The sequence below is a fragment of the Sapajus apella genome, unplaced genomic scaffold (assembly GCF_009761245.1).
Source record: "Sapajus apella isolate SASKATOON/1434 unplaced genomic scaffold, GSC_monkey_1.0 scaffold25, whole genome shotgun sequence".
NCBI classification, from domain to species: domain Eukaryota; kingdom Metazoa; phylum Chordata; class Mammalia; order Primates; family Cebidae; genus Sapajus; species Sapajus apella.
The window spans coordinates 7,568,610-7,581,912 of NW_022436965.1; the positions used below are offsets into that span (position 1 = coordinate 7,568,610).

Below are 13,303 nucleotides of genomic sequence, written 5' to 3' on the forward strand. Positions count from 1 at the left end.
ATAGACCTTGTAGTGATCTTTTCCGTTTATGGCATAATCATTGGAGGCGCGGAGCGGGGTGAGGGGTGGAGGTGGGTGGGAGCAGTCTCGGGTGATAAAACACTGCATCTGTCAGCTGTTCGCTGCAGGAAGAAACCTCTAGGTCTTCTTTCACTCAGGATCCAACCCCTGCTCACTTTTCCTTCAACTCTAAACTGGGGCCACCACTAGGGGGACAAAGCATGTCTATAAAGGTTTCCTGGGTACTTTTGATTCCTCCTGGTTCTAAAAGGTGCTTTTTAAAAGAACCCCAAAGAAACAAAATAAAACAACAAGCTCAAGAGGCAGCTCATGTTACAAATACACAAATCAGCCCTCTTCCGCAGACTGAATTCCACTTGGGATTAACAGAGCCTGCCACCCTGCTGAGCACTCTGCTACCAGCAAACCTCTTAAACACCATAGGATTTCTAGTCAGAGCCAAGGATGAAGGGAGCTGCGTGTTATCATTGGGGCCCTGCAGAGCCGGTTTTCAGGAGGAAGTTCTCCCCTGCAGTCTTGGCCCCCACAGGCTAACAAACAACTCGTTGCTACTTGTTCCCAGGCTTGGTGTGGGAGTCCCTGCAAGCTGCAGAGCTTTCTCTTCCAAGGGCTGATTCATTTCACGTGGCCCGAGGAATCACATCTTGACATACACCACAGTGGTACTGTGAGTCATAAGTGGGAAAGAAACACCCTCACCCCCAACTCCTGCCAAATGACCCTGCCCAGTGGCCACTTACATACAGTAAAACCCAAGTGGTTAAAAACTGGTTTCAGGGTAGGCAATGGCTGCAAAGGGGACCGAAGAGAATAAGTATGATGCTCGCATCTTAAATACCCTACAGTCTCATTCAAGCCTGGCCTTGCAGAGAGGGCTTAAAGCAGAGGTGCCCTCTAATGCTGCTCACCTTTCTGCTAATCTTGTGGCCTCCTGAGCCAGACTTTTAAAGCCATTTGGCCCCACGTAGTGGTCTGAGGCAGGAATGTTCTGTGGGAAAAGAAGAATTGGTTAAGGCTTTGCACTTGGCCATGGAACTTAAGCAGGTACAGTATCTGTCCTGTCAGAACCACTTGTCATTAGCCACATAGGGTTCCACACCCCGACACTTACGCCATGCCTCTATTCACCATTATCATTCTATTTTTAAAAAGTATGTTTAGGGGCCGGGCGCGATGGCTCAAGCCTGTAATCCCACTTTGGGAGGCCAAGGTGGCGGATCACTGGAGGTCAGGAGTTTGAGAACAGCCTGGCCAACATGTTGAAAACCTATCTCTACTAAAAATACAAAAATTAGCCTGGCGTGGTGGTGGGCACCTATCATCCCAGCTACTTGGGAGGCTGAGGCAGGAGAATCGCTTGAACTCAGGAGGCGGAGGTTGCAGTGAGCTGAGATCACATCACTGCATTCCAGCCTGGGCAATAGAGAGAGACTCAGTCTCAAAAAAAAAAAAAAGTATGCATAGACAAGAACAAAGAAATTAAAATTCAAAAAAAGTCTTTATGTAGATATAGATGCATTAAAATATATACAGATTTAAATATCAAAAAAAAAAAAAAAAAAACAAAGTAAAACAAAAATTCTTTTCCTGCTGGGAGCCAAAAAAAAATTAAATATATATATATATGTACTTATTTTTATATGTATTTAAAGTCCAGTAGAATATATTCCAAGTTTTAACAGTAGTTATTTGATAGTAATGGGATCAGAGAATTTTTCTTTATTTTCTACAATAAACATTTTTGTAATAAGAGAAACAATCAATAAACATTATTTTTAACATGACTTCCTCATTAGAGTATCTGATTATCATTCCATTTCCTCTATTCGTCTTCCACCCATCCATTTACATTATTATTACCATAGCTTTCTTTATGCAGAAATAGAAGAGCGCTCAATCAAATCTCTCCCTCCTACCACACTACAAACTGCATTAAGAAAATCATACTGGCAACATTTTTTTTTCTATTTTCAAAACCATGTCTTTATTGGGCTCCTTTCTTCCCTCCCTCCCTCCCTCTGTCCTTCCTTTCCTTCCTTCTTTCCTCCCTCCCTCCCTTTCTCCCTTCCTTCCTTCCTTTTTTCCTTCCTTCCTCATTCCCTCCATTCCTTCCTCCCTCCTTTCTTCCTTCTTGCCTTCCTTCCCATTCATTCATTCGTTCACTAATTTATTCATTTCTTTATCCATTCATCCATGCAGCAGATATTTACCACAGCTATACAATGTGCTGTAGGCCGAGAATGCAAATATGAACTAAAGTAAATCCTGCCCTCTGGGAGCTAACAAGCTAGGAGATAGACAGAAAGGAGGTGAGGCAGGGCCAAGATGAGGATGTAGTTAGAAATAAATGAACTAGGGAGAAGAACATAGTGCAGTAAAATGGAAAATTGCAGAAGGCCAAAGACATAAATAGATGTGACTGTTGCAAGGAAGAGAAGTCCAACCACCTGTCAGGTAGACTAGAAGAAGAAAGAGTCAGTGAGAAAGAAAGTGAGTCAGTGAGATATACAAGTAGATCTCCCAACACAGCAGTAATTCTCAATACCCTAGCCCAGCAAAACCTACAGTGTTTCTTAGGGAAGCTTCATTTTCTGCCAAGCTCAGCTGCATCTGAGTGATGAGCCTGCGAGTATCCTGAACTTGGTTCTGATACTGACTTCCCAGGGCTTGAACTCTTTCCACAGTCATCTTGAGGTCATCCAGGCGACTCTGGTAGCTGTTCTCTTGGCTCCTCACCTTGGCCAACTGGAGACCAAGGGATCTGCTAGCACCTGAACGCAAAGAAGGAAAGAGCATGAGCACTTTCTAGGTCAGCACAGAGTTAGCAAACATAAAGGAGGGTTGGCTGGCTATGGCAAAATGACAAAAACCCAACAGAGAAATGCATGCAACCGTTCTTTTATCTCTATCATTCAGGCCCCAGGAGGAATGTCACAGACAGTCCTTCCACTTCTGCAAGGGCTGGGTGGAGCTATCTGCTGAACTGGTATCCATAGAAGATTCTATGACCTTGCAAAGCCATTCCTGCTAGGACTAGCAATTCTCTCCTGTCTGAAAGGAAGTTGGCCTTCATCACCTTCTGAAATCTGCGCTTCTCTCAGAATGTCCCGAAGGGCCTGCTCAGCCTGCTGCATCCTGCCTTCCAGCTCTGTATCAGGCACTGCTCCACCACCACCCTGAGCCTTCGAAATCAGGGCCTCCATTCTTTGAAGCTGCTGCATGAACTGATCCATCTGAAACCACAAAGGAAAGATCCGAACAAAGCATGGAGACCACGTACCCAAGGGATAGTCCAATACCAGGTACCCAGGGGATGATACTAAAAGTCCAGAAATGCATAGCATGTCACTGTGGTTAAAATTTTAGACCCTGGGGCCTAGAGTCTTTGAGTTTGAATCCTGGCCTCCTACTCACTAGTTGTATGACCTTGGGCAAGTCACTTTTTTAATCTATAAATTAGGATAATGAAAATAAGAATAGTATCTCGTAAAGTTATTACTTGGACTACCTGAGTCAGCATCTGTAAAGTTCAGGCTTTACTGTGTAGTTAAAATTTGTAAAGTGAAAGGAGTTGCAAGCTAGAGACAAGAGAGCAGTGCCTGAAACAAAGGAAATGAATAAAAGTCTTGTTAAATAGATCAGTTCAAAGACAACTGGAGTTTGTTCTACATTTAGAGTTCTGTTTGGGCCTTTGTCTTCCCTAACCCTCACTCCAGGAAAAAAATAGTTAATTATTAACAACAACATCAAGTTCATTCTTCTCTGGAATTCAAATGAGAAGTTTCCAGAGGCCATTCCTATTTGGAAAGCCTTGACACTTTCTGGACTCTTGATATCTTTTATGTTTATGTTTTTCTTCATTTATTTTATAAAGACATCTGTTGAAAAATAATCAAGCTGGAAAATGACATATTACAGTGGGGAGAGCACTGAATTCAGTTAGGGGACATGGGTGGGATTCCCAGTTCCACCTAGCTATATCACTTTGAAAAATTTCAAGTATTTTGAGACTTTATTTGACCAGTGAAACCAAGATCAGAGTACTTTTCCTTTTAACTCAACTAAGTTGTCATGAGTACCAAATGAAATAGTATCTGCAAAAGAGATTTTGAAAATGGTACATATGAGAACATAAACCTGAAGTATTATCATCATATGGAATTTTTTTTAATACAGCATTTTTTAAAGAAAGAAATAGTAATCACCACTCCCATCCTTAGGAGACTAGGAGGGTCCGAGATCTGTGACAGAACCACCCAGTGGACGCTTAGGAATTTGATTCTGTGGGGTTGGGATGGCAAGGGGAAGAATGCATACCTGAATCTTCACTTGATTATAGCAAGTTGGACAGCTGAATGCTCCATGCTCACAGTTGGGGCCACCAAATCCTGGCTTGCAAACACAGGTGCCATCACCTCGACACTCTACAGGCTCGGAGCCTATGGGGTTGCAGTTGCAAGCTAGAGACAAAAGAAAGACAGATGGAGCATTCACATCCAACTAGTCTAGAGACTGGAGGTAGAGCAAAGATACAAGGAAGGAGATCAAGTCTCCAGCAGCAGAGAATCCTTCTTTGCCCTTGTCAATGCGACTTGTGTGAGAGTTGTCTCTTGACTGTGCCTCCATGCAACTTCTTAATGCAAATGGGTCTTAGGAATCATGTGGAAGGTTTGCTTGGTGTGTGTGGATGCCCGCAGATTACAGCCTTTCTGGCAGCACTCATTTTCCTCCCCGTTAAACTGAAAGCCTGTTAGTATTCCACAGGCACTCTGGCTTTGCTTTCAAGGCAAATAACATTTCTTCTGGGCCCATTACGTGCCGGATGTGGACATCTCCCTCTATTCTGCAGATGAGGAATGTGAGCTCAGAGAAGTTGAGTAATTTGCCCAAGGTTACGTAGCAAATAAATGGCAAACTACAATAAGAGCTCAGGAAGAGCCAGTGTTCTTTCCTCTGTTCTACGGCCTTTGGTGTGGGAAACACAGTAAGAAAGCAATACCTTTACTCACCAATCAAACTGATTACACCAGGTTCTGTTACAGAAGTTAAGAATATGACAGTGGGTGAGACACTTCTCCGATGATTTCCGTGATTCTCTGGGTTCTATCTTCAGTGCTCACAAAACACTGATTACATATCTAAGTGTGCTATTATTTGCATACATATTTGTGTATCTCCCTTATTATCATACAGATTCTTTGAGAGCTGGGAATGACTTATTCATTATTACAGCCTCAGTATCTAGGTCCGCACTGGATACATGGTATGTACTTGATAAAGGACAGTTGAGTGAAGAAATGTATGGTGTAAAGCCAATGAAATCTTTGTTAGTAACCTAGAATTACAGCTAGATTTAAAGACAGAATATAGTTAGAATAATAACTCGAATTGTAGAGTTTAGAGTGAGCTTTCTTGTATCCACCACTTTGAGTTAAATGTTCATCATATATATGAGAAACTGAGGCTCAGAGGGATTAATTGGCATAATTAGCATAATATAATAGGGATGTCACAAGATTGGATCTGAACTCAGTACTGATGTCATATGGACTTTTCCTCTCATGAGGTGTTTTATAGAACATCACGGCTAACCTGGAGGTTCGGGTCTGGCCCAGAATTCCCCAGGGGATTTGTACCTTTAAGTAGAAGCCTCAGGTTGCAGTTCTCAAGCACTTCAAGGTGGAGACTCTAGTGTGATTAGAAGGCTGTGAGCTTCATGCAAATCTCTGGGTCTTTATGAGGAACCAAGAGTCTTCCAACCTGGGTGTCCAGAGTGGCTCTAGACTTTTTTTTGTTTGTTTTCTTTTGAGATAGAGCCTTGTGCTGTTGCTCAGACTGGAATGCAGTAACACTATCTTGGCTTACTACAACCACTGTCTCCTGGGTTCAAGAGATTCTCGTGCCTCAGACTCCTGAGTATCTGGTATTACAGGCACCCATGACTGTGTCCAGCTAATATTTGTATTTTTAGTAGAGATGGGGTTTCACCACGTTGGCCAGGCCAGTCTTGAACTTGCAACCTATGTGATCCACCTGCCTCATGCTTCCCAAAGTGCTCGGACTACAGGTGTGAGTCACCATGCCTAGCCCCACTCTGGACTTTATAAAGTCAGAGTAAACAGACTCCTGAGTTCTGGGCACCAAGGTCTGTGGGGCAGACCAGCTCCTCTAGAACTTAATTTGCCTCTAGAATATAACATGTGCAAAGGTGGAAGGAAGAGCTGGGCAGGAGGACCAGTCTGCACATTCCTGCTTTGATCTGCAGCAGCCCTGAGGAATGCTCCACCATAGCTGCTGCTTTGAAGCCGCCTTGTTAGGAGAACTTCCGACTGTTACCTTTCTATACATCAATTACGATGACTTCCTGAGAGAGTCTCAAACTGCCTTACCGCCCACCGCCCTCCCTACCTGAGTTTGTTCAGGCTTAGTCTCCAGTCATTTATTACTCTCCTACAACAGGTCTGGCAGCCACTTCCCTGCCTCCCTGCCTTGGGATTGGGCTTAGGATGTTGGCGCCTTGTTATCTCCTCTTCCACGCAGGAATGTAACCTGACCTTTTTCACTTCTCCCACCTAGCTTTAACCCAGCTCTGTCTTCCAGAGCCTGGCCACAGGGGAAACCTGTCTGAAGGCCTTTGACAAGTGAAGAAAGGCCCAGGGTGCTCATGGGCCAGTTTGGTCAGAGAACCAAAGTAACATCACAATATGAACTGCCATTGCCCCTGCTCAGGTGGCAAGCAAGCACATATGGGCACAGGCACACACTGTAGACACAGCCTGCCTGGGGCACAGTCCTACCTCGGCACTTGTCTGCTGGGTTGGGAGCCAGTGGGTCCCCAAAGTAGCCTGCTTTGCACTGGTCACAGTAGATGCCGGCTGTGTTGTGGATGCACTTCAAACACCTGCCTGTCAGCCGGTCACAGTTCCCAGAGGCACTGGGGTCCACGTTGTTGTTGCATTGACAGGGCTGACAAGGCCTCACTGGGCCATGTTCACCAAAGGGGTCTCCAAAGTAGCCATCAGCACAGAGCTCACAGCGGGCACCTGGGAAGGAACAAATGACCAAGCCCAGGCTGACATCCATTCATCGCGAGCAAGGCCAGATGCAGAGGCCTAAAGTTGCAAGTCACCCTCTAGAAGAGCCAGAGAAGTGTGCTTCCCCAGGGACCCCAGAACAAAGCCCGCAGGAGCGAGCAGGCAGGCAAGGCCACACTGGCCCCCTCACTCCATGCCCACCGCAGGTTGCAGAACACAGCAGCGCCACTAGGAGGCTCACCTAGCTGGCTGGGGAAAAGCAGGCAGCTCCACAGAAGTAGTAAGGTTTTGAGCAATACCCCCAAGGCTGAAGAATCCATTCTTCTTTCAGACCGCCCAGCAGAAGGATGTGACATTTAAGAGGTCGCTAAGTTTTCCCTCTTTATCTTAGATCATTAAGAAACAAACCATGTGCTTGGTCTGAAAATGTCATCTTCTAGTGACAAACCTCTCAAAACAGCTTTAGATGTTTTCTCCCATAATTGCACTCTGCTTTTGCTTAATCCAGTTCATTTCTTGGGCACCGCAGTATCTTATCTTTAAGATATTATCTTTAGAGTGAGCACATTTAGGTGAACCCTAAGTCAATATAATTTCCTAGAAATTCCTCGGAAGCTATTTCCATGAATTCATGGCATGAGGACAAGAGGAGGCAGGTGGCAGAGCAGACCGATGGCCTTACCTGTGACCCCAGGAGGGCAGTTACTGCACACCACCTCCTCCGTCTCTGGCATCACTGAGCAGCTGAACCCGTTATGACAGGGACATGGCTTGCAGCTGCGGGGGTCATGTGGATCATTGTAGAAACCAATTGGGCAGTCAGCACACTCAATGTCAGGATTCTCATCCCCTGAATAACAATCTCCTGGGGGTAGAAGAAGAGTGGAGAGGCAGAAAAGTGAGCAGGGTCAGACAACACATTTCTTTCAACGTGGGTCAGAGTGTAGAATGTCAAAGCTGTCCTTTTTGAAGCTTTCCCCAAAGTGCCTGAGCAGTGGCATTCAGAACCAAATCTAAACACTGCCAAGACTCTGAATCTCACCTCACTCCCCTGTGCTAAGGAGACACCCCCTTGTTTTACTCCATAACTTAACAGTGCTCCCCACGTTCTCTGTGGCCTGACACCATTTGTCAACACATTCATTTAGATCCGCACTTGTCTTTGATCTCCCCACACAATTCTTGCAACTTGACACCAACTCCCCTACCCAGCACTGAACCATGACGACCATTTCCTGTAACCTGGCACCTTGCTCATAACCTTGAGGCATTTCCACAATGAATAGGATTGAGTGTAATAAGGCACCATGTCCATCTTCCCTGACTCTAGCTCTGCTCTCCTTAATCCTTTCCCACCTCTGATGTGAGTTCAGCCATGGTCTTTCTTACACAGCTCTCTCTCTTCCACAGGACACCCAGCCACCTGGTCCAGGTGTCATTTCACTCACCTGTGTCTGGATCACAGGCCCCTCCCCCTTGGCAGTTACATGGAATACAGGTGCCAAAAGGTCCCAATCTCGCTGAATCTCTCTTGTAGCCAGAAGCACAATCCTGGCAGAACTGCCCCTTGTACCCAACAGGACATATACACTGTTCAACCCAGGGTGCCGGGGCTCCAGAAACGGGGCGGGCTGAAATCAGGGTCACATTGTCAATGTACCCAGTACCTGCAATCAAGAGAACAGATTAGAAGTTGCAAGTGGTACAGTCTAAAGATCTCAAGTCAGATCTCTCTCGGGATTTTATTTTTCTTAACTCCCTAACAAAGACAGGTGGTGTTCATACATCATGCCATGTAGAGAGGTATAGCAGTCTCCCGTCGTGACTGAGCACACAGGCTCTGGGGTCAGAAAACCCAGGGCTTAAATTCTGACTCCACCCTCACTAGCTGTGAAAATTGGGCAAGTCACCTAGCCTCTCCATGACTGTTTCCTCAACTATAGGCAAGAAGTAACAATGGTATCTATCTCCTATGTCTGTTGTGAAAATTAAATCAGACAATGCATATGTTATAATGAACCTGGCATACAGCAAGAGTCAATACATTGCTAGTAAATACCTTTCTGCTTCCGGCTTTATTTGCTGCATCAGTGACATAGAAATGGTGCATGCTAGCCGCACTTCCATTTTATGTGAGTGAGTGCAGAAAAGCTTAGGAACTCTTGTTATATAATTCAGATTGGTATTAGGAGAACCCAACATGTGAAGTTCAAACAAAGGGAATTAATAGAATACATGATGATCCAAACATGGTAGCATGGAGTATAATCTCAAAAGGAAAAGCTGCTCATGGAATAAAAAGGACTGTGTTGTAGGTGCCATTTCCTAGCTAAGGAAATGCATCCACTTATTGTAGATTATCTTCCTCAGCTTTAATAAAAACTCAGTGGCCCTTTTAGCAAGGTTGCATCCATCATTCACTCTTCATTGGTACTGGGTGCTGTCATCTTTTTAGAGAAACATTTCTTTAAAAAAAAAAACTTCCACAATGTAAAAATTTAGATTGAATCAAAGACTCTAAGTCAGAATCATCAAGTAACTTATCTACTTGTTTGGAGACTGCTACCACCTTAGAGAGCTGAACCAATTAAACTAAACCCTAAGAAGAGATAAATTAATTTTTCTTAGCCACTTACTGTATTCTCCATAGGTAGCTCGGATGTGGAGGGCTGTGAGGTTCCGCAGTAACCTTCGATACTCAAAGTAACTCAGCTGGGGACTCCAGTTACTGCTTGGATGCTCATTTAACCTGCATAATTTAAAATCAAAAGCTTTAAAAATCCGATTCTTATCACATACCTACCTGTTATAAATTATGCCTGAGGAGATAGGAACAGTTAAGCCCCTTTCCAGTCCTGCTTAGAAGCGGGCACAGGACTGGGAGCCACCTTTTGATAGGCATGTACTTGGACATTCCTCACTCCATGGGGAGGACAAACCCCAGAGGAAGTGACAGAGGGCATCCCTGTGCAGGAAGTCCAGATCCAGGGGTGACATCACCTGAGGCAATGTTGGTCCCAAGTCCTCAGTCACCACTTTCTATTCTTGGCCATCCATAAGCTAGTATTAGAAACATCTCTGCATTCCTGAAGTTCTGATTCTCAAGAACTAGCATTCATTTTTTTTTTAAATCATTTCTTTGTTATGTGAGCATATTTTACTTACTTTTTTCAACAATCAGTTTCCACTTTTACATTGTCCACATATAATACTTTTTAATTCGGGGCTCACTGCAACGTATCACCAGCCCCTGTGCTATTGTTCTAAATTTTGTTTTGTTTTTTACTGAAATATCCAGGAACAACCGTACCCACTTTCATTTTTCATTCACTGTTAGCATATTAACACTTCAGAAGGCTGATTGAATCCTTTTGAAATAATTTACTAGAGAAAACATTGGTCATTTTTCTTTTTAATCTACTGAGAAAAGTGACAAGATATTATATCATCTCTTGGGTTGAATAATAGGAAGCTGTGTCAGGCTGGAGGACACAAAGACAACAGGAAGAAGTGATCACCAGCCAGCCAGGGGAGTCGGAAGACAAACAGTTACAGCTAGTGCTCAACTTACGACCACGGTCGGGACTGCGGACCGGTCGTAACATGATTTGGTCGTATGTTGAGTAGGCTATATGTACAGTTGAAATGGTGCACGTGGAGATGGTAGTGCTGCCGGAAGCTGGTCTGCACTGTCGTACGCCCAGCTGGGCAACGTTTGCGCTGCCAGACATGGAGCAGTTGTGGCTAGCGATTGTGGTCGTAAAGTCGAATGGTCATAAGTTGCACACGTGGTAAGTCGATTAATACCTGTATAATACAGTGCCACGAGTGCCACAACAAATGCATGCAGAGTGCCATGGAAACACGAGGTGACTGTAACTTTACTTGGGATTCTGAGACAAAGGAAGAACATGTAAGCTGAATCTCAAAGAGTAAGTTCGCCAAGCCTAGAAGGTGGGAATGGGCATTCCAGGCAGGAGAGCTGTATGTGTGTGTATATATATCATTAGAACATGTATACTCGGATATTTGATTATTTGATACATTCTTTGTTTGTGTTCTGTGGGTCTTATTTTCCCTATTGCCATTACCTCTGCCCTGGGTTAGGCCCCCAGTCGCTCTCAACTGAGCCACTAAGAATGTGTTCTGATGGTCCAGTTAAGGGCCCTACCCAACTATCATCCATATGGTGCTTGTATTTGCACCTAGCCTTCATACCTGACAATCACACTTCTCAACAATCTCTCAATGGCTCTGCATCATCTTTCCAGCATGGACAAGGTCTAAGCTCCTTGACCCGACGTACAAGGCCCAACATGATGGGTCCTTTTCCAACCTTTGCAAACTTATCTCCCCATCTCCCCTAGACATGCTGTATTCCAGCCATAGATATTGCTTGCCAGTCCCCACTATAGTATGCCTTTTTGCATCCCCACATCTATTCATATGTGAAGGTTGCCCTTCTCTGATTTTTCTTCCTGGAAAAGCCCTATTGAAGGTTTTCCTGACTCCTCCAGGCAGAATTGGGCACTTTCCAAGACCCCATGAACATGCACCACCCCAAAGCAATTATCCTACTGTATTATGCTTGCTTTTTGACATGTTATATATCGTACTAGACCATGAACTCTTGGAAGGCAGAGACCATGTTCCATCGTTACTTCCCAGGCTCCAATGTGGTACTGAGCACTTAGTAGGCCCAGCTCCCTTCCCCAACCCCTCTGCAAACACCATGCAGAATTCCTGTTCTACACAATACCATACAATCCCTGTAGACACACACAAAGCCATCCATAAAGTCACGCCCACCTCTCTCTCTGACCTCCCTTCTCAGTGCACTCCTCTCACCGACTTCAGGCTCTACCCATGCTCAACCACTTGGGAACTTTCTAAATGAGCAAAACTTCTTCAAGCATTGCATTTCCTCTGCCTTGTTAACCTCTCCTCCCTTTTCTTTCCTTAGAGGGCTGCCCTTCACATTTGTCAGGTGGTCCTGGGAAGCTCTCCTTCATCACTCCAGTGTGGGTCAGTCACGCCTCCTCTATGTGCTCAGAACTTCTGTGTCCACCTTATCTATTCCTGTCCCTTGACAAACTACGATGTACTTATCTATTCATTTTTCTCTCCCGTTAGCCTGTCAGCTGCTTGAGGGAAGGAATCATGTCCTGTCTCAGCACATAGCACTCTGCATGGTACATAAAAGGTGCTCAGAAAAGCTTGTTGAACGAATGAATGATGATTGAATGAATCAACAACGGACTCGAACTTCAATCGCAGTTTGCTCTAATTGACCTACTTGTGGTCTCTCTTTTTACCTGAATGTGTAAGTCTTGGTGAGCCCACAAGGCAGAGTCTTGCCAAGTGGCATCAAGGGAGCTGTAATCCGTAGACCAGCACCTTCCAGGATCACATCGTGGGCAGACGGATGTCTGCCTCCTCTGTCCACACGGTAGTCAAAAGACAGGCTTTGCCCATAGCTCACCTGTTGATTCCCAAGAAATTTGGCTGTGAAACAGAGTTTTAAAAGATTGAGATCAGTTGTGAAACTGGAGAGGCAAACACATGCAAGAGTGCATTGGTGTCGGCAATTTCTGTTGCAGTCCTATGTCATCCTGCCCCAAAACTCCCTGCTAGGAGAGTCAGGACCTGGTACTGGACATGGCTATGACATGCTGGGCTCTGAAGGAGGGTTAGTTACTGAAATGATAACAGGGCCTTGTTATAAGACAGTTCTATCTATTAGATGGTTCATGATGTGGCCCTGATGACAGACTGTTTTGTAAAAATCCCAGGTCTGACAGCACAGCACCACTTGTTACATAATGCTTTAGTTTACAGAGTGGTTTCACGAACATCATCACATTTGATGGCAATAATTCTGGGAGGTAAGCATTACTATTCCCATTTAACAGTAGAGAAAACTGAAGTTCAGAGAAGTTAAGAGAACATCTTATCTAAGAATCACATACTACCTAAGGAAATGAGCTGGGACCAGAATTCTAGCCAGTGCTTTTCCACCCAGGAACATAACATTGACTGATTTTTCTTAACTTACAAGTATTTGAAGTTTGAAGAAATGCTTTGTTTTTGCTTTCCACCTGCTTCTCAACAGACCCATAGGTTTGGCCAGTCCTTCATTTCTTGCCTTGATGGTAAACGTAGAAACTTCCCATTTGATTAAAGGAGGCAGCTCAGCCAGGGTCTGACCTCTGGGACACCCCATTCTGCTCTGTTGGGCCATTTCTTAG

The 13,303-nt window shown here is 44.6% G+C and overlaps 1 protein-coding gene across 2 annotated transcripts in view; it reads right to left on the reverse strand.

Moving 5' to 3' along the window:
- Positions 1-13,303, reverse strand: part of LAMC2 (laminin subunit gamma 2) — a 74,228-nt gene that overhangs the window by 24,980 nt on the left and 35,945 nt on the right. For both annotated transcript variants that reach the window (XM_032291187.1, XM_032291186.1), the window contains exons 7-15: positions 12,371-12,560; positions 9,692-9,804; positions 8,504-8,722; positions 7,738-7,920; positions 6,819-7,064; positions 4,339-4,481; positions 3,098-3,254; positions 2,587-2,792; positions 930-1,009 (exon numbers count right to left, since the gene is read on the reverse strand). In XM_032291187.1, coding sequence (XP_032147078.1) covers positions 930-1,009; positions 2,587-2,792; positions 3,098-3,254; positions 4,339-4,481; positions 6,819-7,064; positions 7,738-7,920; positions 8,504-8,722; positions 9,692-9,804; positions 12,371-12,560 — 1,537 coding nt within the window. The remainder of the gene's footprint in view (positions 1-929; positions 1,010-2,586; positions 2,793-3,097; positions 3,255-4,338; positions 4,482-6,818; positions 7,065-7,737; positions 7,921-8,503; positions 8,723-9,691; positions 9,805-12,370; positions 12,561-13,303) is intronic.